The sequence below is a fragment of the Cydia strobilella genome, chromosome 18, assembly GCF_947568885.1.
Source record: "Cydia strobilella chromosome 18, ilCydStro3.1, whole genome shotgun sequence".
NCBI classification, from domain to species: Eukaryota; Metazoa; Arthropoda; class Insecta; order Lepidoptera; family Tortricidae; genus Cydia; species Cydia strobilella.
Window position 1 is genome coordinate 6,060,129 of NC_086058.1, and position 27,837 is coordinate 6,087,965.

At 36.5% G+C, this 27,837-nt stretch overlaps 4 protein-coding genes across 4 annotated transcripts in view; all 4 read right to left on the bottom strand.

Moving 5' to 3' along the window:
- LOC134749657 (protein FAM200B-like) lies at positions 1–1,952 on the bottom strand. The gene has a single exon (XM_063684672.1). It carries the CDS (start codon positions 1,585–1,587, stop codon positions 1–3), a length of 1,587 nt encoding a protein of 528 aa, XP_063540742.1. The 5' UTR covers positions 1,588–1,952.
- LOC134749439 (DNA-directed RNA polymerases I, II, and III subunit RPABC1) overlaps positions 1–27,837 on the bottom strand; it is a 215,448-nt gene that overhangs the window by 31,766 nt on the left and 155,845 nt on the right. The window lies entirely within an intron of this gene.
- The window catches only part of LOC134749445 (uncharacterized), a 104,932-nt gene that overhangs the window by 31,733 nt on the left and 45,362 nt on the right, over positions 1–27,837 (bottom strand). The gene's annotated exons all lie outside the window — the stretch shown is intronic.
- On the bottom strand, positions 1,943–27,653 carry LOC134749658 (uncharacterized). Its single transcript, XM_063684673.1, has 2 exons — positions 26,527–27,653; positions 1,943–1,958 (listed from the first exon to the last, which is right to left on the bottom strand). Exons 1-2 carry the CDS (start codon positions 27,651–27,653, stop codon positions 1,943–1,945), a joined length of 1,143 nt encoding a protein of 380 aa, XP_063540743.1.

Here is a 27,837-nt window from a genome sequence, read left to right on the forward strand (position 1 = left end):
TTAACAGACAATATTGTTCATTATTTCGAGCACTGTATCGTCATCGAGATCGTCTTCTTCATGTGACGATTTTTTGTTGTACTCGTACATTCGCACGTTGAAGTTTTTTATCATGTCGCTCGTTGGTGAGAAATTTACACAGGATTTATAATCTCGCTGCAAGGAAAATCGGACCATCATGATGTTTTGACACATTTTCAGTGATAACCTGTTCCTCAGCTTATTTTTTATAATTGCATAGGTGGAGAAAGCACGTTCTACTGATGCGTTGGATACAGGCAGCGTCAATAACGCCATTGCAAATTTAGAAATATTTTCGAAGCGTTTCCGATTCCCCGCGTCGCAGTCATTGTAAACTTCAGCATAAAATTCTGCAGATGACCCAGACGTGTTTGTCCATAGTTTGTTTTGTAGTTGGTTCCATTCTGCTTCAATGTCATTTTTGTTTCCGTATACAGAATTTCGGTGGAATCTCTGCAAAATATTATTTAAACTAGGCTTTACTTGCGATGTCGCAACTTCGGGTTTGAGAACAGTTATCATTTTCAGGGTGGACAAATTTTCTGGCAATCTTTGTTGCATCTCCATAGCCAAAGTACACAGAAATTTTTTGCATCTCTCCTTAACATCTAATAACTCATTTTCTACCAGATTTTTGGCAACTTCTTCAAAGTCATATCCAAGATTTAAAGATGCTGTATGCATTAAGTATAGCTGAAAATTAAATTCAGCTAATTCACTGTCATGTATTTTCTGCAACTGAGATGGTACAACAAGCTTTTGGAGTATCTTCTTGTATAACAGAAACAAATCTTCCAATAATTTGGTTGGTTCGCAGTGCTCGCTTTGAAAGAGCATATTAATTTGAGTAACATGTTTTAATTCGTCTCTCAAAAAAACCAAGTATGCCTTAAACGCAGGTCGTCTCATTATGTCATGCAATTGCTCAGCCATAAAACATTTATCTTGGGTTTTCGCTAAAGAAAAAAGCAATTGCAATTCATCCCACTGTTTCAAAATAGTGTCAATAGCTGCATACCGCGCAAGCCAGCGAGTGCCGCTTAGCCCTTGAATTTTATTAGGATTTCGATTTCCTTCGTTTATAGTTTCATACAAGTCTCTATATTGTTCTAAACGTTTGGTGCTATAGGAAAACCAATTATGTGTTTCTCGAACCAGGAACTCCAACTGACGAGGTAGTTCCTCTGCAGCTTTCTCCGCACACAAATGTAGAGAGTGACACACACACTTCACTACAATTAAATCTCCTAAATCTCTTTTAAACAACGCAGTGACCGAATTGTGTTTGCCGACCATTACACTTGCGCCGTCAGCGCCAATCCCAACCATATTTTGATAATTTAAGCCATCTTCTTCTAGTTGAGTCTTAATTGCGTTGTAAACACTTATTGCGTCACAATTTACTAATTGTATTACTCTGTAAAAAGTTGATACAACTTGTTTTTCCTTGATAGAAAAAAATCGAATCATAACACATAGTACTTTCTGTGTTGATAAATCAGTACTCTCATCTATTATCAACGAAAATGGAGTAGCGCCAATTTCTTTAAGTAAATCATTAAGCATACATGGGCCTAGCACATTCTTAATTAACATGGAACACTTGGTGCGATGAAGTTTTAAACTTTTCAATATATCTGACTGAGGATCTAACTGAGGAACTACTAACATTAAATGATCAACAGTTAATATTGCGGTATGTTCTGCAATGAAGGCGGCAATTTTTAATTCTGCTATCTTTGTTGCCTCTGATAAGACTGGTTTAATAACAGTTGTTATTTTTTTGCATGATTTAGCTGTCTGACTCAATTCTACCGATCTTGAATGTTTACGGGTTTTTCCATGTTCTAAAAGATCTTTTTTATGCGCTTTTAAAGCTACACGACAGTATTTACAGGTAGCATAAACATCGCTATTTAGATCAGGTGCAATCCAATCTGAAAAAAAAAAAAATTAGAGGATACATTTTTTTATCTAATCCTGGTATTCGTCGATCAAGATAAGTAGACAAACAAAATATATCGTTTCTTTATTTATATAGCAAACAATATTTTTTTTTTTTTAGGTCAGTGGTTGACTGGTGGATAATGCCTTTGGCATTAAGTCCGCTATTTGTATTTTACCTTTGTATTGTGCAATAAGTAATAAATAAATAAATAATACAAGAACAATTCATTTTAGTAGATACAGACACCCTATTATAGTAACATTAATTTAGTAGTGGCAACACCAACAAACCAACCAAGTCAAGTAGGCAAAAAAGTTCTATAGCTTTTCTTCCGAATCAGTCTGACTTTACTTGGTTGGGTTATAGGTACTTTAAGGGCTCTATAAACAGCATGCAATTTCGAAACCACTTCGTTCGTTCGCCTATTTGTCTCTCTATCGCTCTTGTTTGAGCAATAAAGAGGCAAATAGAATAGCAGTAGAAATGGTTTCCGGTAGGGCCTCAGGTAGCCTCATGAAATTGGATAATCGAAATCGAACTGCTATTTTAGTATCTGGCACACAGAGGTAGGTATTTAGAATTTGTTACAAGGTGTATTAGTATCTTATCTTTGCCCCCGCCCTCACACGCTCACAAACAAAAATTGAGGCATTAGAAAAAAAAGATGCGACAATAACAAAGACCGTTAGTGCAACCAAAACAACCACCATAACACATAAATTCATAAATATTATATCACCCGACAGGAAACACGCCAACACAATACCATGACCCAAGACAAGACCACTAGACAGTCATCATCAAAATTGATACGTACTTTAGTTTTATGGCAGAAAAACATCCGTACATCCGTACCGCTTCGCCGTTTCGCCGCTTTAAAGTCATCAGTCATCATCGTTATCCTGGGTATGCATATGTATTTAAGCTGATTGAGCATTTGCCAGGACATCCGACATCCTGTGTAATTGTAGTGAATTGTAACGAAATTAACTACGCATAACTAACTGTATGAAAAACAGGGTTAATTATTAAAAACAACACTAACCTCTTAATGCGGGATCGGCCTCCCATAGTTTAGTATACTTCTGCTGATGCTTTTTTTCAGTTACTTTCGGCATCGTTGTCACTAATAACTTATATTTTTTTCTTAAACGGAACAGTGAAGTCAGTGAAAGTAAGCACAGAAAACACTGTTTTCATAACAGAAGAACCACAGATTAATAAGTAGACTAAGTAGTACTAGTACAAAACAAAACATAAACAAATTACGTTGTCGGCAGTCGTATCATGCCATCTCTCTCACTGACCTGTTATTCACCATTTGAATGAGAGGGACGGACCGTACGATGTGAAGTTTGTACGAATGACTGCATCTGCAATACATGCGTGATATTTGTACGTTTCGTGTCGGCCGTTACGTTCTACGCACGAGACAGACGTCACGCAGGCTTTGTTAAATTGCAAGTTTTGTTTTGTCAGGCCCCCCAAAAATACCCCTAAAGAAATTCTACCCCTAAATCTGCCCCTGTTTATGTTTCCTCCCCCCAAATTTAGGGGTAAAACCCCTAAGTTGTCATCACTGCTAGACAAAACACGTGCAAGCTACGTAAAGATTGTGAACAATGACAGCTACTTTACAAAAAAAAGGATCTTTGTTTCTCATTGGTCAACAAATTAGGGGCGGGTCAAGTCAAAAATCAACGTTTGCAAGCGATACTGTTTTGAAAGTGGTCGACTCTGGCTTTGGCCGATAGTACATACATATACGATCGATTTTTTAATGAATGTCCCGAACTCCTGATCCCATCTCATGCTCTTATCTTGTATTATTTGCCCCATTATCTCTCGTGGTCTTTAGATTTAATCCGCGCTTTTTTATGATAAATGATCCTAAATTGACCAATGTTACGAATCGTTAACGTCTCAAAAATGAACCCTTTTATTAAAAATAAATTACTTTTGCAAAACAATGGACTACATATTTGAATACATTTGTATAAACACCGAAGTAACAAATTTGTTTTTATGTAAGGTCACCCGAATACAAAACCGGCTAGGAGCATGTCAGGCCTTGCTTGGTATAGGGTTAAGTACATCCATACCATTTAAACCTACTTAAAAAAATCTTTTCACGTGGTAGCCTAGCGCATTACTCTTAATAGCTTAATACAATATTTTATAATACAACTATCGGCGTATCTAATTAAAATGTATATGTATTATGTATACAACACATCTTTCTAGCATCAATGATGGCAGAACTAAGGCCCGGCGCCCACTATCGGTATAGCACGACAAGGGATCGATCCTTCGGCATATTCCCGAGGTGTCCCCAGGCATGCCGAGGCGCCCTCAGGTATGCCGAGCTGTGCATCAATGATGGCAGAACTAAGGCCCGGCGCCCACTATCGGTATAGCACGACAAGGGATCGATCCTTCGGCATATTCCCGAGGTGTCCCCAGGCGCCCTCAGGTATGCCGAGGCGTTCCTAGCATGTTTGTCATGTCAAAGACACCTTGTTATGCTTGAGAACACTTGAGGGATGCCTGGGCATCCCCAAGCATACCTCGGCATGCCTGAGGACGCCTTTGCAATATTTCGAAGGATCCCTTGCCGTGTAATGCCGATACTGGGCGCCGGGCCTAAAAAAAACTTGGACGGATAACGGGTGGACAGATACACGGACATAAGCTAACTATACCTAGAGTTCCTTGTTAAGTGATACCTAAAATACATCTGATTTAAAGTTATTATACAATTAGAAAACCAGTCAACCAAAAATCATTTTAAAATTGAGTAACGACAACTGCTCTTAAGTGCGCTTGTTGACCTACGGCCTACAGAGACGGAAATGACGCCATATGGCTATGGATATACGCCATTTTGTGCAAGTAACGGCGCACGCGCGGATGACAATCCATCGAAATAAAAAAGATTCTTGACCATCCCGTTCATACTTAATGGTGCGTGACAGAGAGCAAACGTACATGAGGCCGATTGTGCTTTAATAAGTTGATATGATTTTATTCTCATTTTGATACGACCTTGAGTCTTATCATCATCAGACCGTCTAGCATCAGTTGCGTTCTCGCGCGCGAGTCCACAGGTACTTGAAGTCGCGCAAGATGTATGGTGTCGCGCGCAAGAACGCAACTCATGCTAGCAGGTCTGGCATCTCGCGCCTATATCCTATACGCTTTCAGTATTTAATGAAATCCGCCCTGTTTGATAAATACCGAAATTCCGATGCTTACTCGTACTAGACACAACGCGCCTTGTTCTATCGGGATGAGAATTTATAAAAGCAAACTGTCTACTTTGGTTTCAATGGCGCGTGTGTTTAAAGCTTTGTCAATCCGTCTGTTTATGTTTATACACAAACAATCAAAATTTTATTTGAGGATCCTAATGATGCATGACATTATGGGTTGAAGTCGTTTTTGTCGTTCTCTTTAAACATTGATGCAGTATGTTTCCCCTGTTAGGTACCATACCTACTATTACGTTTAAGTCGCGTTTTCACCGTCAAGGAACCGAGAAATATACGGGGAATTTATTAAAAAATATACCGGACAAGTTCGAGTGGGACTCGCCCACCGAGGGTTCCGTACTTTTTAGTAATTATAGCGGCAACATCATCTGTGAAAATTTCAACTGTCTTAGCTATCACGGTTCATGAGATACAGCCTGGTGACAGACAGATGGACAGCGGAGTCTTAGTAATAGGGTGCCGTTTTTACCCTTTGGGTACGGAACCCTAAAAACAGACCCGGCGAATTGAGAAGCCAGATTTTTTATGAAAACTGCTTTTTATGAAAATAATGTCATTTTAAGAAAACTGTAACCATTTATTTTTAATACTTACCAACTAAATTAAAGTAAAAAACCGGCCAAGTGCGAGTCGGACTCGCGCACGAAGGGTTCCGTACCATTATGCAAAATACCGGCCAATTGCGAGTCGGACTCGCGTTCCAAGGGTTCCGTACATTACCTACACAATTTAAACAATGTATTTTTTATGTGAAATATCTTTAAAAAAACCCGTAGGGGTCGGATCAAAAACTAAGTAATTAAGTCCGACTCACGCTTGACTGCACATTTCTAATAGGTTTTCCGGTGATCTATTTTGTGTATTTTTTTCTTAATTTTTGACCCAGTAGTTTCGGAGATAAAGGGGGGAATGGTCATTTTTTGCCTATTTTCTTGAATAACTTCTAAACTATTTACTTTAAAATTATAAAAAATATATATTTGAGATTCTCACTATGAGCTCTTCCATTTGATATGTAACACGATATAGTTTGACAAACTTTATTTTTTAATTTTCTCATTTACCCCCCAAAAGTGGCCCCCGTGTTTAAAATTAATATGTTTACGTTACATGTCCATCTTTGGGTCACAAACTTACATATGTACACCAAATTTCAACTTAATTGGTCCAGTAGTTTCGGAGAAAATAGGCTGTGACAGACGGACAGACAGACAGACGGACAGACAGACAGACAGACGCACGAGTGATCCTATAAGGGTTCCGTTTTTTCCTTTCGAGGTACGGAACCCTAAAAACGGCAAAAAAGTCACGTTTCTTGTATGGGACCCCACTTAAATATTTATTTTATTCTGTTTTTAGTATTTGTTGTTAATGTTGCTATAGCGGTAACAGAAATACATCATCTGTGAAAATTTTAACTGTCTAGCTATCACGGTTCATGTGTGAACCGTGATAGACGGTGACAGACGGACAGACAGACATACAGACCGACAGACAGACAGACAGCGGAGTCTTAGTAATAGGGTCCCGTTTTTACCCTTTGGGTACGGAACCCTAAAAACTATCCAATACCAGGTCATCGCTTGATCTGTATGACTTGTACTTATGAGTTACCGCTGTTCGTGCAGATAACGACTTATCTGAGCACACATACTCCCGTTTGTAGACTTTATTTCAATGCCAAAGAGGTCACAATTGATTTCCCAAATAAATTAGTATAAAATATGAGCTTGTTTGTAAGTTCAACACAGGAGCCCGTGCCAAGTGTTTGGCCCAATATTTGCAAATGTTTCCTACTCTAGACTACTCTAGAGTCTAGCTGTATTAAAACAGTCATAGAAACCATTAGTTAAGGCCAACTAGTTTTGTTCAACACTAATTATAAGAGAATGCAAATAAAAGCAGCCGACTATTTAAATAATACATTCCAGTCAGTTGAGTCTATGGCCTGTCTGGGCTTATGGCAATTGTCACTTGTCACGTTAGAGCGAAAAAGTTGACAGTCAATTTCTAAAGAAACATATTTTATTTGTACCTACTTATTTTCTATCCGCAGCATGAATGCTGAAAATATACGGTCTCAATGAGTAGTAACCTTAATTATTTGAATATTTTGAATACCTATATTCGATAGGTCCTTTAGGATTAAATAAACTACTAACTTATTCAGATTATTTGCTACATACACGGTCTTAATAGCAAAACTTCTGTGAGCCGAAAATCGCTCGAAATGTTTCACTCCGTACCGAGAAGTATCATTTTCGACTTCAAATACGTGAGTGACCCGTTATATATAATACTATACCGTCTTACTTACACTTCTGATACAAGTATCTTGCCTGAAAAAAATAAAATATTTATATAAAAGTCAAGGCAGTATAAACGCAGGCAGTATAAAACCATTACTAATTCCATACACAATATTATTATCTCCCGAGATTCCATTTGTCGAGGTTTCTTTGTATAAATAACCTATCTTGTACATATAAGTGCATCACGAAGCGCACTCAATTAAAACCCGATTACTTCGTCACCACAATCATCTGGGTGGGCGTCGAACAAATTAATAGCGTATGCTAATATTGCCTGTGTATTGCCTCTATCATCCATTAGGCTCGACAACTTATTAAACCCGCGTTAGCTTAATGCCACCTTGATGAACAGCGAGTTAGCGAGATTAGGATTACGGTAGCTGCTAACAAAGATAGATATAACTCCGTAATAGATGGATACAGTCTTAGGAAAAAACGTGCCTCGAAAATCACGAAAATTTGATTCTCGATCAGATGGCGCCACTAGCTTTGGCCTACTCTCGTATAGAGGGCGTTGACAGTTTCGTTTGTTATTTATAATTTTAACGCATATCAGTGAAAGAAAATGGGTCAAAATCATATAAAAATAATTAATGAAAATTAAAAAATCATTTATCCATATACATTTTAACTACTCTCTATAGATGTCGTTGACGGTTTCGTTTGTTATAGAACATGGGTCAAAATAATATAAAAATAATTAATGCAAATAATGCAAATTAAAAAAAAAACATCTATATTAAATATTTTTTTTTATATTTTTATCTTTAGTTTTAATCGTGTGTCGATAGATGGCAGTGAATTTACAGTGGTTACAAAATGTACTATGACAGTACCGCTCTATCTTATTATATCCTCTTTGCTGCTAATAATATTATGATATTGTCGTGCGTTCATCGATCATCCTTGAGATAGGATAGGTCGAGGCACCTTCGTTCGTCTTATTCTTAGTACATAACCAGCAAGACGATGCAAATGGTAAAAAACTAAGTTGTAGCCTGTTATCCGAGCAAGATACTACGTCCGTGTAGCTCAATTTGGAACAAAATGGGAGTAACGACTCCGACCTACCTACCGAAGAGGAATTTTTACTTCGAATATTTGGAAAATCCAAATAAATTTTATAAAGGTTTTTGATTTATTGTCTCGTTAAATTCATTATAGCATTGTCAGCTTCTACTTTCGAGTCCTAAGTCTGTTTGTTATGTTGTAAACAATTCGACCTCAAATCATAAAAAGATCTCATCTAATAAGAACTAGTAAAGTTCGAATGCCTCCTCCAAATGTTATAATTAGCCCTACGATATGGTAGACTGGTAGTTAAGGCCTTATGGTATATACATTATTAAAATCTTAATTTACCCAATTAGAATACGTGTACAGTTTTCCTTGTCATCAACTTTCTTTCCACCTTACAGCCTTGCTTAAGCTAATTTTACCGCAGTCAAATTCCAAATTTAAAATTTAGTTAAATAACACGTTGCTGAGTTCGATTTAGTGCCTATTCGCACCTCTGTACGTGTTAATAAGCGGAACAGTAATTATGGGTAACGGCTAATCATTTTTCACGGCTTGATGTCAATGGGTATCGAATACCGAACTCGTATTCGGAAACGAACATTCAATAACAATATAATTCTAAATCAAGATGAAAATCAGTAAAAGTAAAATAATAATAAATTCATGAAAATTTACCTACGCGTATTTGTTCTGTTATCCTGACTGTTGGTCTGTCATAGAGAAACAAGCAAACTTAATAGAGTAGCTAAACAAATCCTTACTCCTTACATAAATATTTAAAAGCCATCATGCATTATAATTAAGTAAGAACAGGAACCTATGTATAAGTATGGAGTGAGCACTCTAGGCTTACTGAATTCTCAATTAGTCTAATCCGAATTGGTAAATCTGAATAACCCCCAGGGTTCTTGCGTATTTGATGTTTTCCATATGAAGAGGTTTTGGTCAATTGCGTTGCGACTTGCGACATAATTAAACATGCAGTAATTCTATATTGGAATCCCTTAAAATTGCAGTAAAATGTAATGGGTTGTAAAGTTTATCGATGTTATAATAAGTTTGGGCTGTGAGATGCGACGATCGTTAACATAAAAGTTTTAAAACGCCAACAAAATATGTCGTAAAAAATACTGACAAAATCATTTAATTTTGTCACAAGTAGAATGTTGGGTAAATTTGCGGTACGGTGTCAACGTTCTTTCAGTGTGTGTATGATTGGAAGTCTATTTTTTTGCACACCTTACCGTCAAAACGTCTTGACGATTTTTACATGAAGATGATGAGAACGATAATTATATGTAAGCAACAATATTAATTAATTTGTGGATTTTTTACACTTGTACAGAAACTTCATAGAAAGTAAAAAATTAGAATAAGAATAAGAATAAGAAAACATTTATTGCCACACGACAAAAGAGAAATTACAGGAAACAAATAACCAAAAAAAAAAAAAATTGGCATGCGCGACAAAAGGAGCGGGCTCAGCATATGCTCTCGCTTGCGCTAATGACGCGTTATAATTTGATGCGAAACAAATACGCGTCCTAGTTTACATCACTCTTCAAAAGCCACACTCAGAAAGCCACTCATTTACTCAAATTGATTTTGAAGATTTAAAAGATCTGTTCCTGTATAGTGATACTCCCATTAATAGTGATTTTTGTAATTTTCCGACATTACAAAGCTTATTCCGGTAGGTGTGCATGCCACGACAAATAAGACAAATCATTTAGAACCTTACGCGCCCCACGGAAGAGTGGTATAATTTCTTTTTAACCATTCAATCAATCAATCATACCACAAATAGACATTGATTACATGTAAGCAGCCGCATTCGCCAAAAGTAATTAGAATCAATCACTAGAGACGTCTAATTACAATTACTGGATTATTAAATATGCTTGGAGAATTCTTTGTCATTTTAAATAGTGTGGCATTGTGTTTTATAAATTTAATTTGGCACACATATTTACGTCACCTACTTAAGTATTAAGTAGGTCGGTATCGCAAATCTTGTTCCCCGTTGTTAAGTGTTTTGCATTATTAATATACTGTTAGGCATATATTATTAAGAAATAATTTGTAGTGACAGTCATTGATCAGCGAAAGATGTCTTTGTGTTGGTACACGAGTGATATTTTTATTGTATCTTATACATAAAATGTGTCGCGTATTGCATTGTCACGCTCTGCAATCCTAACACCATTCGTAAAACCGTATATGTATGTACCAAGGGGTCTAGTCAAGATGACACTCGTTAATAGATGTATGGAATTAGTCACATGACATCTGTCATCCCGGTAAATTAAAAAACAATTACCTTTCGTTTGGCGTTTGTCGATTGTACGATTATCATCTTGATTTGGTCTCAAAAGATATAACGAACTCCGACCCTCCATGGCTTCGACTTAAATAAAATATCTGAATAATCATAACCATTATCTTATTCTCTGATTTGACATGCGTCGAAGTACTGATTATGCCCAAAAATCTCATGTTTACAATCTGGCTTTTCCCGAGAGCTTGACCCATAAGGTCATAACAAACTACCTACGATACACCTACAAAAAACTTATTTGTCTCCCAATAATAATGAAAGGGATCATTCAACCTCCGTACCACCCATTTTGTAAGCTAACAATCTATTCGAATACCAAATATTTAATTGGCTTCTGTCATAGATGATAGCGTGTACCGTGTACACTGTCACCTGACTATAGCTAATCCCTATTTCAATGATATAAGGTTCAGATATGGTATGTTAAGTGTTGTGAGGTGCCGTGTGAACGTCGGTCTCATCGTATGTCGAATGGGGGCACGTCAATTGTCAATCGGCTGCCGTTGGGATACTGGTGGAACGGAGTTCCCATCACAGACTTCAATGTTAGACCTCGCAAACATATACCATGCGTCCTCACACTTCATTATGAGCCTATTGAACACGATTTATCCTAATTTTGGCAGTTATTCTTGTAATACAATTGCTTTCCTCACAATCATCATCGTCATGCCATTTGTCCTAACAAATAATAACAAACTTTATGCAAACATTGTTCCAATGGTGATCAAATCGTATATTCCTTGCATTGACAAAACATGGGTTGTTTCATAACTAAATGAACATATCTATTTCTATGTCTATTATTATATATCTGTTTAACAAGATTAGATTTAAATCCGTTTGAAAATTCAATAAGAAATTGTTCGATACACATGCTAAAGTTAAAAGTAGCAAAATGTCTGGCAAAATTTAATCCAAATATGTGACTAAGTAAGGAATGAAAAAGCTTAGTGTTTATAAAATTGGTGGATGCAGTATTTACTTATTAAATATGTCTGTGGTTCCCTTCCCGTGATAGCGCCGAAAGCATTTCGCGCGAGCACGATATGTAGTACTAGACTTACTATAAACCTAAATAGTGAAAAGGCATTGTTGATTCTCATACTTAACGTGTATAAGAACAATATGAATCAAATGGGCAGGAAATATAAGATATAAGTAAGTTAAATTGTTAATAAACATGATACTTTTAAGACAACATTGTGGCTACCACCAGTTTGTCACTGACATAAACGCTATCGAAAACCTAACTTACTTTATAATCTTTCTATGCATCTCGCTCGTACTCGCATTATATTAGTGCGAGCGAGATGTATAGAAAGTAAATTACGTAGACGTTAGCGTAGGTATATGTCAGTGTTGACACTGTCACTCATGGTACGGGTACATGTTGCACGTTGCACCCCAGACTTCGCAATGGGAAAGGTAAGATAAAATTAACTTTTCTCTCGTTTATTCTTATTCTTTTGACATTTGTGTTTGTCAGAGACAAATTTTACCCAATATTTGCCAAGTTTTATTAAAAATAATACTATCTGGTTCAGTATTTTTACTAGCTTAACTTAACACCCATGCTTGTAATGCATGCATGCATGTATATACAAATTAAAAATAGTGTTTATTCCAATACATGTATATTGCTTTATGATTATATTTTTGTAGTTGATTGTATGCCTGTCAGGCAAATTATAGTGCCTCCCACTGCGATAGGCTACCCCGCCCCGTACACAAAAGATAAGCCTACAGGAGCAACCCCTATTAGATAAATTAAACACTTGTAAATCACAGAACGAATTTAATACCTACACATTAATAAAATATCGTCGTTTCAACTGATTATTCGTGAATCTTAGTGTAAGGAGATAAGGTTTAACAAAGATCAAGTGTGTAAGTGTCACGTAGGAATGCTTTTATGTCATTCAGCTGTCAGCCACCGGGTCGTAAAAGGTAAACCGTTGCCGTTGACATTTTATTGTGGCGTATCGTTGACAATTTAATCTTGTTTACTTTTTTTAGAGATCCGCGTTCGACTTTTAAGGGTACCGTTTTAGGGCTCCGTGCTCCGCCGTAGTCAAAAAGGATTCCTTAAAATTTTGCTATGTGTGTCGGTGCTTCGGTCTTTCCACGGTCTAGGGACTATTCAAATTCTTATTTAGATGTAATTGAATCTGGTTATTTGTCGCTTGTTCTTATACAAATGTTAAAATCTCACTTCGCAATTTGTGTGTTATAACTTCCTATAAGTATTAGGATAATACATAAATATTTTGGTATAGGTATAGTAAAATTACGAACTGACGAATAATTGCGTTTCGGTTTTCAATTCTGCAGTATTTGGTACATTATAGTTATTATATTATTGATAACTGTGTTATTTATATTTCTCGTAACTTTTTAGAAAGATTACCGCTAATGACTAAGGAAAAGTGGTGTAGGTGGCTAAAGTTACTTTAGTTATTTACGATGTTCAGTTTTATTTCTTAATTTGTCCAGGTTCTTATTAGGTCGTCAAATGTTAAACCCAATAAATTTATGTTGTGATATAGATTTTATGGATTTAACATAAAAGATAATTGAATAAAGATATAAAATACTCGTATTTTTATAGCCGTTTTGTACTTGCTAATTAATAATGCATTTTATGACATTCGCGAATTCTGTGACATTTAATTTTAATTTTAATTTAATTTTAATCTACTTTAATTTAATTTTTAAATTTATTATTATTTATTATTCTAGTTAATCTGACATGGTATGATTTGAATGTATTTGCTCATTATCAATGATGGAAAATGTATTAATAATAAGTGTTAATATTATCTTTAAAATGGTTTGACGTGTAATGAATGAATGAATGAATGAATTAATATTCTTTAATTCAGACCATGTCCATATACAATTGAATTATATTATTAATGTATCCGTGCATATACAAAATAAATAAATATGAAATATTAATCATCTAAATCGAATTTCAAAAAAATCTTACACGTAGAAAGACCACAAATAATTTTAATTTGTATTAACATGCAGATTCTACAAATACATCACCTATGACCGTGATCATAATAATCATAAAATCGTGTAAAGAAAAAAGTCAGTAGCGACTGCTATAAAAAGTTTACATTGGTTAACATGAATTTTAAAGACGTAACTGTCATAATTTTACTTCCAACGCTTCTTTCAATAGGCAAATTAGAAATAATCTTATTCATCATCGAACCCACACCAACATATTCGTTACGTTTTAATTGCATTGATTGTCAGCTCGACACTCACAAAAGCAGCTAGTTTTTTTACTTTTACATAAATTTGTATGTAACTAAACCATTATGGGGCATTGGTTATTCGAAGTACTTACATTATAATGATCTCAATATAAAAAAAAGATGTATACTTAACTTAATCTACAATTTATACATAGACAGTACAATAGTTAATTTGCCTGTATTAACATATGTACAGTAGATAGCAGTGGCATATATCCATGGTTAACCGCAGAAAATTCGACTTACACTTTCGTCCCCTGGGTGGGAAACAAGCTGTATGTTCACCTCGCCGCATAAAACTAGTTAGTGGTTGTAGTCAAATAAAGATTAACGGTCATCAAATTAGACTAATTTTACAACAGTCCCGCACGGTTTACGATTAAAATGAAAATGGAATTAAAAGATCATGGGACAACCTTATTCAAACCGACATAGACCAAAAAGGGTGACTTGGGTGAGTACAATAGAAACAGATTATGTATATTTTAATAACAAAACTTCCGTGAGCACGTGAACACGTGAGTGACCTGTTATTAATATATTTAATAGATTATGTATACTCTATATAGGACCTCTACTTTTCTATGCAGGAAGACATTTATGTTATGTAACAACCTAACAACTCTGAATCTAATTCTAAACTAAAGTGGGAAACTCGACAGTGCGATTTCATCAGCAGTGACAATAACAAGGTCTTCGTTCCTTGTAGACAAGTATAAAACCTGCTAATAATAACACTGTTAACGAACCACTGATGATTCTTATGTCTTTGCAATAAAGTTTACGAAGTGTCAACCAGTTCATAAAGTGGATGATGGTAGTGTCTCTTTGCGTCGCGTATTCTCGTTGTTTTCGATGCCCACCTAGGCACCTACTCGTAAGACAGCCGGTCAGGCAGTGTACAACAGGCGTTTACGATTTCTTAGTAAACTTAGAACGACACATGTTTTTTGCCTGGACTGGCACGAATTTTGTCAAATTGTTCTGGACAATGACCATCGTTAGCCGCCGAGGCAGCTATAACGCCGGCCATGCCCCGCTGACCCAAAGTTTTATTTTTTTGTTAATGCTAAGATCCGGGAACTGGAGAAACTAGCTTCGGTTTTTACGACATGCTTTACATTTTTGCTCGAGTATTATGCCTATGTAAATGCTATTATGATTTAAGGGCACATGCTCTGGGGTCATGTTTCTTGGGAACGATAAAAGTTCCAAATTATTTAAGGGTTTTCTTAAATCTTTAACTCATAAACATTCTATTGGCCAGTAGTCTGCTACAAAACGTCAATAAAATCCAAATAGAGCTAAACATTTTAGTAGCCGTCATACGACTTCTGGTCGTCAAACCAGTATGTGAAGGTGAAGCCTTAGATTTTTATCTGAAACAATAAAACTCCCAACGAAAGCCGGGATGGGCGTATTTTATTGTGCTTTTGCAAACTGGCTTAGATAGGTACCTATATCGAGTTCAGTCTCATTGAGATTGAGATTGCTGTCTATTTTATACAATGCGCGGTAAATGCACTTATATAAAAATATATTTTTTAAGATAATATCTTATATCTATCTTACAATATTATTAATTATTCCTATTAAGCTCCTTTTTTATTTCGACTATAAATTATAGAATAAAAGGTCAAGCATACAGGTCAGCCCGTACATAGTGTAGCGAATCAAAGACAGAAGAATTTCGATGTTTTTAGTTATATATCGGCCGACATAATGTCGTTTACAAAATTATAAGCCCGCAGTTTGAATACTAATCCTTGTAGTGGTGTTCCTAGGCTTCAAGAAACCCGATGTTGGCAGGCTGAAAAGTGGTTCCCTTGAAGTTCCCGGAGCGTTTTTCTCTCAGTAGTTTACTCTTAGTGAAAAGACTGAAAACTAACCAGGCTCCCCCCTGAAATGATCTTTGGTTTTTAACTATTGATTTGATGCTCCGATATAAACGATGCTCCGTCAGACAACACTTTCAAAAATAGACTAGATACACATTTTAGAACTTTGAAAAGTGCAAAATAAAATACACGCATCAGCTCCAAGAGCTGCTAGTGTATCAAATAAATAATAATAATAAATAAATAAATAAATAAAATACTTCCAAATAACAGCAACTAATGACCAGGAAGTCTTAACAATCCGCGTATGGTACAGACCAGTAGACATGATAAATTTGCTACGCATTTACGTGTCGATATTAGTTGTGCAACGGTGATCCTGAATCGCACACCTATCTGATCAACCGACAATGGACCCTATTTGGAAGGGATAAGTCTTAGGTCTTGTTTTAGATGAAGTATAATTTGGATTAGATTACACACGCACTGTGCCGACGTGACATTGCGCGGACGCTGGTGGCCGCTCCTGTGGATAATAGGTAGGTACCAAGTTAATAATAAAGACTTCTCTAAAGGCCCGTCCAATAAAACGAATGCGGAATGTATGTTTGCTGCCCACTTTATGCAAGCCCTGGATGTGGGTGGCGCTAATTAGGCGCAATCTAAACTAAAGCAATCATTTGTGCTAGTTGCGCATTTGTTAATAGATCTGGACGCAACTTAAGACCTTATTTCATAAATAGTAGAAATGTGACATTACAAGTGTTTCATTGTCATTTCCATGTTCCTGGCCCTTAGTTATCATCATCCATGTAGATGGCGTATGGCTAATGACTTAACTAGGCGCTTAGTATAGGATTTTATAAAGTGCCATATTCTTTTAGCCCTTTGTCTGATAGCTCATAAGTATGTATTTTTGTTGTTAAATGACGTGTTATTAAGTACTACAACTAGATAGTAAAGTACAATAATTATAAGGAATGCGACACTGAAGGAATGGTATGTATATTGACAGTCTGTGTTATTTTCCGGTCTCTGATAATAGGTAATAGGTTCTAAATCATAATCACAAAACAGAGAATTGGCTCGGGAAATTCTGATGGCAGAGATAACGTTACTTTTCTAGACTTCTTCCCGGTCGCACTGTAGGTCGTAGAACTTGCAGCAGAAACGCTGTCAAAAAACAACGGAAAACAGAGTAAGGGAGATATTCCATCATACATCATTAGTAAAGCCAAATTTTCTTCTTGGACCCATATAGGCATTGTTTAAAACTGTTACTTCTTTAAAGCTGTGGGTATGATGAATGCATTAGGAAATGTACCCAATACCTACACATTTCACGGAACGTTTTTGACCAGCCTGTACGATGGGCTGTCCAATATATTATATGTCTTTCAATACATCATACAATATAAGAAATATATATTTGATGTTCTTTATACTCATTAAAACTCATTAGATTGACATTAAAACATCAACATTTCACTCATATTTAATAGTGACGTTAAGCTGCAACTTACCCATCGTCGGCACGCGTCTCACATACAATTATCGATTTTGTAAATATGGCGCTCGCTACACTCTCGCGGTATTCGTCCGCCACTAACTTGGGGCCACAAAAATTGTTTTGAGCGAATTCGCTTGAAAATTTCGCTCGCCTTTACCCCGACCAATCACTTCGTGGCTTGATATCAACTTCCATATTTTCATTAAAGCGACGCCGGCTTTTATCAAGCGGGGTCGGTACTGCAAGCTGCTGCAATAACTAAATTGCCTAAAAGCGAACCATAAGCAGGATGTAGCTCGAAAAGTGCTCAGATATCGAAGAAGAACACGTAAAGAAAACCCTTGCCTTTGCCATATTTACGCCAAGTGCAATAATATCGGCAATTCATTTTGTGGTTTGGGTTCGCATAATTATAGTTACTATGTCAATAAAAGAGTTATTTACTAGAGTTCGCGTTACTTTCGTTCACCATATAAAGGAAAGAGATACTACACGCGTGTTTGGGCGATGGCCCGATGAGAAACCACGGAGCCGCACATACTATTCGGAAATAAAGTGTAGTAAAAACCACCATTAAAGTGATCGCTCAAGCAAATAAGACGCTAGTGTAGTGGGCACATTTAATCGCCGATCATTAAATAAGGCGAGTTCTACAGCTGTCATTAATAATCGAAACTAGCATTAAGTGAATGTTTGTATCAAATCATGCCGCGTAATGACTCCAAAAACTGCCTACTCTGATTAGTAATGATTTCTGTACGTGATTCGGTAGTAATTTCGTGGTCCCGTAATTACTGTCATACAATCCTGTCGAACTATTCGTATTTGATAAACAAATATCGACAAAAAACGGTCCAAGTGCGAATCGGACTCAGACAATGTGCGTCTACTCCGCAAGCATCTTCTGTCAGAAGAATTTAAATAATGTTCTCTATCTTGTATGTACTAATATGTATTAGTTTATTTTTTGTATATCATATAAGTATTAGTATTAAATCATAATTTTGTTAGTTTACTTTATTATGTTTATATATATATATATATATATATATATATATATATATACATATTATTTGACTTTTTTTGGTTCTATTTCTCGTCATAATTCATGAATCTATCCTGCACCAACATTTATGTCTCTGTTTGACCTAATGGTTGACTGGTAGAGGATGCCTTTTGGCATTAAGTCCGCCATTTGTACATTTTTCTTTGCTTGTGCAATAAAGTTTAAATAAATAAATAATTGTGGTTTAAATTTTCCTATAATTTTTTCACCACATCAGCTCGTAAAGGCTCTCTTTATATAAGTAATCTGATGCAAATTTTGAGTTGTTTTCTCTTGTTGGCTGGTAGAATTTACTTTTAATCGCCGTTTCTTGTGTAACCGTTATTATTTAAATTTAGTTAATTCTCTATTTAATATATCACGTAGCACAGCTCGCTGACAGACGGACGAAACGAAAGGATCGTTACTTGTTGGGTATGGAACCCAAAAAACTTTTTAAAAGCATTAACACCTCGGCATACACCGTAACTCCTAACTACTTAATTAAAAATAGATAAACGTGAATTGGTTACATCGGGACTAAATAAAAACTAAATAGTTAACCTGTCGAGTGTATGATAATGACTATGAGCCCATGTGTTTGTATTAAACACATGGGCTCATAGTCACGCTCGTACGTACAATAACTACTCACTTGTCAGGAAAAAAATCTACAGTACCGGTCAATAATATATCACCATGTTTTTACGGTAGAACTTTTTCTTTATATTTGTAAATGATTTCCACCTCACTACTTTAGGTACTAGACTTATTCCTTTGTACGAGCGATGAGAAAAATTGGTCTCATGCAATGGATTTTCATAGAGGTTTTTTTTTAATAAAATCTGCAGTCTGCTTATTTTTTTATTATTAGAGTTTTTTAGTAATATGCTAAGTCTCCTATTGTAATTCACAGTATTTCATTGCAGTATTAATCATGAATTTGTATAAAATGATTAGTAAAATATGAAATCTACAAACTAACCTATATTGTTTACTCTATACATGGTCATACAAAAAAACACAAAAGTGATATATTATTGGCCGGTACCTTATTATTATACCCCAAATTCAAGTTACGTTAGTAGACACTAAATGTAAAAAAAAACAACGCAAACGTTTTATGAACTGCGTATTGTAGCAGTAATTTTAGACTTTATAAAATCACTGGACTTGTTAATATTATTATTATTGTTGCTACGTGTTCCACTGCTGGGCAAAGGCCTCCCCCCCAATTTCTCCTCAGATCTCTTTCCAATGCTGTGTCTGGTCACTCCTTCAAAAAGGAGTTTACTTAGTTCATTCCGCCATCGCCGGCGGGGTCTGCTAAATCCCCGATTTGAGTTTTCGGGATCAACTCTGTACTACTTCTGTAGCGATTTTGCCCCACAACTCGTTCGGCATTCGGCAGACGTGACCAGCCCAGTCCCATTTTATTCGTTATAACTGGACTTGTATTAATTATAATTTAAAAGCGGTCGTGCTTTTTTAAATATTATAATTATTTAAACTAACTAGCCTGCCACCGGATTGGAAATGAACACATCAGCAACAGAGTTCCCTTCCCAAGGCTTGCATTGGCGTTAAAACGCATTGTCGCCTCCTTGCTCAGTATTCCGCAAGCAGAACATCAATTGAATTGTGTCCATAAATTGGGCCTACTTTCAACTCATGCCGACAACCTTTAACGCCTTATTTGCTCACAAAGGGCCGGCTATGCAAACAAACCCATGCGTATTCCCAACACTTACTGAAACAACCACCGAACCAACTAAACCATACAGGTTTCTATACGGATGCCAACAATCCCACCGAGGTCAACTTGCTGGTTTCCAACCGTGTAAACGATGCGCTGATGGGTTTGGCAAGTTCCAAAGATTTGATTGGTTACTTTAACGTAGACAGAACAGTGTATGCATTCCCTCTGAACTGCGGGTCATCTTAATTACTAGAATTCAGTACTATAATCCAGTATAGTATTGTGAATAGATCAGCTAGGCAAACGAGGTGTTATTCCAATGTACGCCGTATGTTTACATCTTAATTGGCAAGGCATCCTTTGAATCTGAATATAGGCTGTTAAGTTACGGGTGTGACCTTTACTGTAACATAAAGAATAAAGTAGTACAAACGTCTAAGACTCATTTCATTTTCAATCTTGTTTATTTCTCTCATATAAGGTTAGGTACCCATGTACCTACCGACCTAATATGTATTTACCATGTAAATCAATAAGAAACCGGCCAAGTGCTATTCGGACTCGCGCAACAAGGGTTCCGTACTTTTTAGTATTTATTGTTATAGCGGCTACAGAAATACATCATCTCTGTAAATTTCAACTGTCTAGCTGTCACGGTTCATGAGATACAGACAGACGGACAGCGGAGTCTTAATAATAGGGTCCCGTTTTAACCTTTGGGTACGGAACCCTAAAAATTATTATAGATGAAAGACAAATTCAAAACCAAAACTAATTCGAATACGATTCGTCAGGTGACAACCATAACTCATTAATTACTACAAAATAATCAAACAAAAATCACCCTTATTTTGCTACTAATAAGGCTTTTGATGGTAATTAGTTGTCAGACAAAGTTTAGCTGTTGCATGATTACGAATAGTATTTGACGGGTTGAAATGTTCGTGTAAATACTACCATTAAAAATATTGACGCGGACGATGTACCTAAAGTAGCTAATTGATAGTAAATTAGATCCATTAGTTACCTAAGATCTTATCTTAGATAGCGTGGGATTAAGAGATTTACACTAGTTTTACTTCTTAATTGCAAATGACTTCCCTATAAAATGTAGGTTAAACTAATAAATAGTTACGTAATTAAGAGTAAACTACATTAAATACTTTAAAACAAGAAAAAACGGCCTTTAGAAAGCATAAATAAAATACTATATGTTTGATGTTTGAACTCGGTGCCAAGCCGAACCATGAACAACCTTTCGGTAGCTGATCGCCTTATGTCAATAATTATCTCTTATCGGTACTTATAAACCCCAGGCGTCAATAATTTAGTCAGTGTAATAACGTAATCGTAAATCTAATTTAAACAACATCAATGTTCCGGTTATTTTGCATCAGAAACCTATTCATGTTTGCAGTTCATTTTTGATTTATTATACTTGATGATAAGGAAGCGCAAATACTTCTTTTAAATGTCATCAGTTATTTCGATAATCTAATTAGTTCAGATTGAAAATGTATAATAACATCATTATGACAAAAATGACCCAGCATTAACAAACAAATGACCATGAATCACAAGTAATAAAACCCGAATTAAAATCAAATCCGTTAGCTTTTTATTGCGTATTAAAACCTTCTTCTTTACTTACATAGAATATTAAGAGTTACTTACTCCCAAACTCACTAGGATATGTAGCTTTGTATAAAAAAGATGACTTACCTATAAAATAAACTGTGACAAATAAAATCTTTAAAAAAAAGTTTTTTTTTTTTTTTACTCTGGTTCTTTACATTTCCGGTCATTGAGAATCTGTGAATTGCGAATAGCGTGAATCATACAACTAGCAGTCTATTCTGCAAAACGGCAATCAATTAGCAAACCTATTGCGTTTATTTAAGGTTCAAATATCAAAAAGTTGTTCCTGCTAATATGTATGTCTCTCCCAGTGATCTACCCAATTACTACAGAATAAGCGTTGATTTCGTAAGGAATAACGTTTGTAAAGCGCTACTAACAAGTATAGGCAATATTTTATCTTATAGTACAATATTGGTTTTTAATTGAGTAAAGTTGGTTGCTGATTGCTATTGTTACTGTACCGTATGAGCTTATCTACCGTAAACTAGGCAAGTTTAAAAAAAACAGTGAAGATTCTCCACCAATCAGCGGTCAGTTTCTAATTTGTAATAATAGCCGCATTTCTCCTATTATTGACAACATGACAACTACTAGACAGCTGTTTGACAGAGAATCACTGTTTTGTGAAGCCATGCAATCATTGCCATAATATGAGTAAGTACCTAGGCAACATTGAGGAAGTTTAGATTTTTATTTATCAATGAACGTACAGGTTTGTATCCATCTTGGTGTAGGGTTACATCCTGATTAATTTAATTTGGATTTGTCATTATCTTCACCGTAATCTAACTATACGGACAGATGTTGACGTATCATAGAATTCAAAGATTGATCGTATTGAAAATAGCATACAACCAGACCAGAAAGCACCAGGATGCGTGTTTTTATTTAGTCCTCAATGCTGAGGATTTACCTTCTGTTGAACACCAGGTACCTTCATAAAAGGCTTGCATATAGTAATTTGAGAACTGAGTATAGTCTTAAATTTATTGTCAAATCTTCATTTTTTAGGGTTCCGTACCCAAAGGGACCCAAAGGGACGGGACTAAGACTCCGCTGTCTGTCTGTCTGTCCGTCTGTCACCAGGCTGTATCTCATGAACCGTGATAGCTATACAGTTGAAATTTTCACAGATGATGTATTTCTGTTGCCGCTATAACAACAAATACTAAAAATAGAATAAAATAAATATTTATGTGGGGCTCCCATAAAACAAACGTGATTTTTTTACCGTTTTTTGCGTAATGGTACTGACTCGCACTTGGCCAGTTTTTTTAAAGTGACTTTCCCTTAATGTTCTTTTCATTTTTGCACGTTTTATGAATATTACTACGTTTGTTTGTTGCACTTTTTATGCTAACTGTGAAGTATTCTTAGTTCGTGCCAACTACTAGTAATATTTGTATTAAGTGTTCGCATAAACTTTGTTAAACCGAGTGCGTTTACAACGGTAATGTTGCGAGTTAATGTGTAGTATTGAACACACAATAGTGCATTCATTATCAACGCGTTTGCACACGCGTTTTTTGCTTAAAGCAAAAACTTTATACAGTAGAACCAGGATAAGAGGGACTTCTTTGATACTAATTACTTGTTTACACAAAAAACATTTCGTACTTTTTCAACACCTACTCAAAATATGGAAGTAATCAATCAATTATTTCAATACCAATTTTCTCCTTAACTCGAAGTCGTTATATTTGACTGCGTGTCAATATCATCTAAGACAACATAATCTCAAATCAAACCTAACTAGAGTTAGACAAAGCTAAATTGACAGTGATTATGATAGCACAGACTGTGCAAGTGTTATTTTAAATTCATAATTTCATAGAACTTTGACATTTAAAATAACACTTGCACAATTTGTGCTATCAAAATCGCTGCCAACTTAGCTTGGTCTAACTACATAGTTTGTATCTTATAGATTTCTTCTGTAATATGTATTTTAATTATATTTATAATCGTTTGAAGCCTCCATAGTCCATACCTTAAGTCACGTTATTTTAACCGTGCCGTTTTATACGCTTTCCGTAAGATTCCTTTTACCGAAGCTCTACTGTATAGTTTGCCTGTACAACCGCCGCCGTCGGCGTCTGAGTCGTCTACAATTTCGATGTCAACTTTTTCACATGAGACCCTGCAATCCACAACGAGCTTCTCAGTTTTTACGCACGGAAAGACACTTTGAAGCAAATGGAGCACCCGTAGCTTTGTACATGTAAATAGGTTTTTGTTATAGCTGATAATGACTAGGAATTTAGAGTTCTTTAGAATATAAAAGGTAATATGGCTAACGTTAACGCTACTTAACGAGACAATAAGTGCTGCTAAGTATTCACGCGATTTGTGCTTATTTTCTGTGCTTTTCTATAAACTACTAGCATATTGTAAGGATGGGACCCAAGACAGAAGTAAAACACAAGACTGTCGAGTATAAACTAAAGATATAATGCCTTAATTTAAAAGATACAATTCTTTATATACTAAATTATCTAGGTTAACTATGAATCTACTTGGGAGGTCTACACGTGGAAGGTGTCAAATGGTTGTTTACCTAAATTCCATTCCTTGTATAGAAGAAAGTCATCTTACATGACTCCGTATATGGTACCGCTAAGCTATATGATCCTTATGATCTAATTACATGTTATTCGAATCCTATAAATACCTAATATTCTATGCCTACACTTCAATATGCAGTTGAAAACGAGTTTTCTGCAAATATGTAACTAGAGAACTAGAAAACATTTACTAACTTGAAATCATCGAAAGGTGGGATGTAGATACGAGGTTAATAGAAATGTAAAAACATATCAGTGCTGGTGCTAATTATTCCTCTCATGAAATCAAGCGTGTCGACTCGCGCGAATCAGTGTGTGATGTCCGTTTACGCATACCTATTTACTTAGTTGATACAGATCTCTAGGTCACACCAGTAGTATATGCCTACCAGTATTTTGATTAGCTAATAGTTAGTTCAGTGAATTTGCAACCAACAAGTTACTATTCACCAGTGGTCAATATTATCACTACATAGTATAAAACAAAGTCGCTTTCCGCTGTCTGCCTATCCGTCTGTCCCTATGTATGCTTAGATCTTTAAACTACGCAACGGATTTTGATGCGGTCTTTTTTATAAGATAGTGATTCAAGAGGAAGGTTTATATATATAATTTGTAAAGTTTTTGTGTAAATTAGTTGAGCTACCCGTGCGAAGCCGGGCCGGGTCGCTAGTTTATTGTATAAAAGTTTTTAAGAACTTTAGGCACATAACTAATCTTTATTAATTTTCAATTAATAAAAGCGATAATCGCACTCGACGTGTTGAGTTAATTTTTTTATTATTAGGTAGGTATTTATTTATTTTGGTTATCTAACGCTCATTAGTTAAGCAAATTGCAACACGCCCTTGTTAAAATAAAATCTCGTCTTGTTGATTTACTTTCTTTCACGTCCTTTACTTGCCTTTATTTGTAACATCAAGTCCGTTTCCAGACAAACCCCGATATGGAAACGAGTGTGCTCTATTGAAAGCTGTCTTGAGTAATATTCATTTAAAACAGCGTTCCTGTCTATAACAGGCTTTATTGACGTTCAAGCCAAATACTTGACACGCTGAACAAGTCACATCGAAAGTAAACCTGACTGATTGGAAAAAATATTGTGTTCATTATTATTTACAACGACGGGACTTAATCGCGTAAAATAAGTATTAAACCCACCTCCGACGTTTCGAGGACGGCGTTGTCCCCGTGGTCTCGGAGAAGACTGGCTAAAGTTGACATCAACATCTTCTAGGCGCGCGAGTTTTTCGAACTACCCGCACTTGGTCTTGTTTATTAACTTGAACGTTTTGCGCACTAGGGATGTTACCGGGTCGACACACAACACTCACAATATTCGATTTTTCAACTTTCGATATTTGGTTTCGCTTACACTTACTAATGACTGGGTTCCATGTGGATGAGATCTTAAAACCTTCGTCTCGATTGAAATTTCTATGTTTCTTGATTTCAATGGCTTCACGGATTTTTCTACTATAAAACCCACGATCTGTAGAAAGTATTCTAGGGTTGTGAAGCTCAATCCAGTGGTTTGGCCCTGACTCTAGTAAATGCTCAGCAACAGCAGACTTGTTCACCTGACGGTTCTTGACAGCTGCGATATGTTCCTTAACTCGCTCCGCAATGGTACGTTTCGTTTCCCCGATGTAGGAACTACCACAACTGCAATCGATCTTATAAACGCCAGGTGACTGGAACGGGATAACGTCCTTCGGTGACCTCAGGTTTCCTGCAATTTTGGATAAAGGAGTGTATACCGTCTTTATAGAGTACCTCTCAAGTACTGTGCCAACCTTATCCGTTATTCCTTTCACATAAGGTAAAAATGCCGGTTGCCTGGAGACATCAGGACGCTTCACTCTTGCTTTTCGTCTGGGTTGCCACTTTCTCACCTTATACCCGTTCCACCTAAGTACCTCCTGAATATGCGACATCTCGCTCTTTAAATATTCAGGGTCACACAGATCTTGTGCTCTGTTCACCAGCGAGCTGACAACTGATTGTAAGTGTCGGGGATGGTGGTGAGAAAAAGCGCTCAAATACCTATCCGTGTGAGTTGGCTTCCTGTATACAGTATGCGTCAGGGTTCCGTCGACTCGACCAATCACTTTGACATCCAGAAAAGGCAAACTGCGCTGTGATTCTAATTCATACGTGAATCTTATCTTAGGATGAATTGAATTCAAATATTGGAGTAGTTGCTCCACTTCCTGCTTTCCACCTTTCATAACACAGAAAACATCATCAACATATCTCTTCCACAACTTTACTGCCCATGGCTGCAGGTCTATACTGGCTTCGATATGCTCCATCCAGATATTTGCCAAAACCGGTGCTACAGGGCTACCCATGGCCACACCATCGATCTGGAGGTAATGCTTCCCATTATACAAAAAATAGCTACCTTCTAAGCAGTTTCTCAGCAACACCATGACCGACTCCGATATTCCACCATCGCTCAGTTTCCCTCTGACCACTTCAAGGCACTCCTTTACGGGAACATTGGTAAAGAGCGACTCAACGTCGAAACTCACCATGATGTCGTCCGGTTCCAGCGTTATACCCTTGAGAATGTCTATAAAGTGACGAGAATCCTTCACAAAAGATGGCGTCCCACCTACAAGCGGTTGCAATACCGACGCAACATGCTTCGCAAGATCGTAAGTAGGAGATGAGATTTGACTTACGATAGGCCGCAAAGGCACGTTCGTTTTATGTACCTTCGGCAATCCGTACAATTTAGGTGGTTGTACAATCTTAGGTTTGTACAAACGATTGAAGACATCTTCCTCGAACAATCCTCTGTTGTCTCTGATAACAGCCCTGATGCGACGAGTGACCCTGGCAGTAGGATTGTATGACACAGACTTGTAAACGAGACCGTCATCCAGTAAGTGTCGTATCTTGCTATCGTAGTCCGTTGAGTCCATCACTACAGTGGCGTTCCCCTTGTCAGCCTTAAGAACCAGGATGTCCTCATTTTTCCTCAGATCCCCAAGGGCTGATCGCTCCTCCGCGGTGATGTTACTCTTTGGCAGTTTGGCTTTCCTTAGAATAACGGCAACATCCTGTCTTAACGTATCCGCGTCACACGACGGCACCTTGTTACGCGTTATTGCCTCCTCAACACCACAGATAACAGTTTCGTACGGAACCCGTTTAGGCGTCATTGCAAAGTTTAATCCTTTTTCCAGTACCCTGACAGTTGCATTCTCCAAGGTAGCACTTGATAAATTTACAACTGTGGTGGTAGTTTTGTCGCCGTGATAATTACTCGCACTCACGTTTTTCCCATATCGACAAGACAGTCTGTCATATTTCTTGTTGTGCACAACACTACTCGACTCAAAAATA

Coding starts and splice junctions, on each gene's coding strand:
- LOC134749657 (XM_063684672.1), bottom strand. CDS start 1,587: ATGCTTAATGATTTACTTAAAGAAATTGGCGCTACTCCATTTTCGTTG.
- LOC134749658 (XM_063684673.1), bottom strand. CDS start 27,653: ATGACGCCTAAACGGGTTCCGTACGAAACTGTTATCTGTGGTGTTGAG.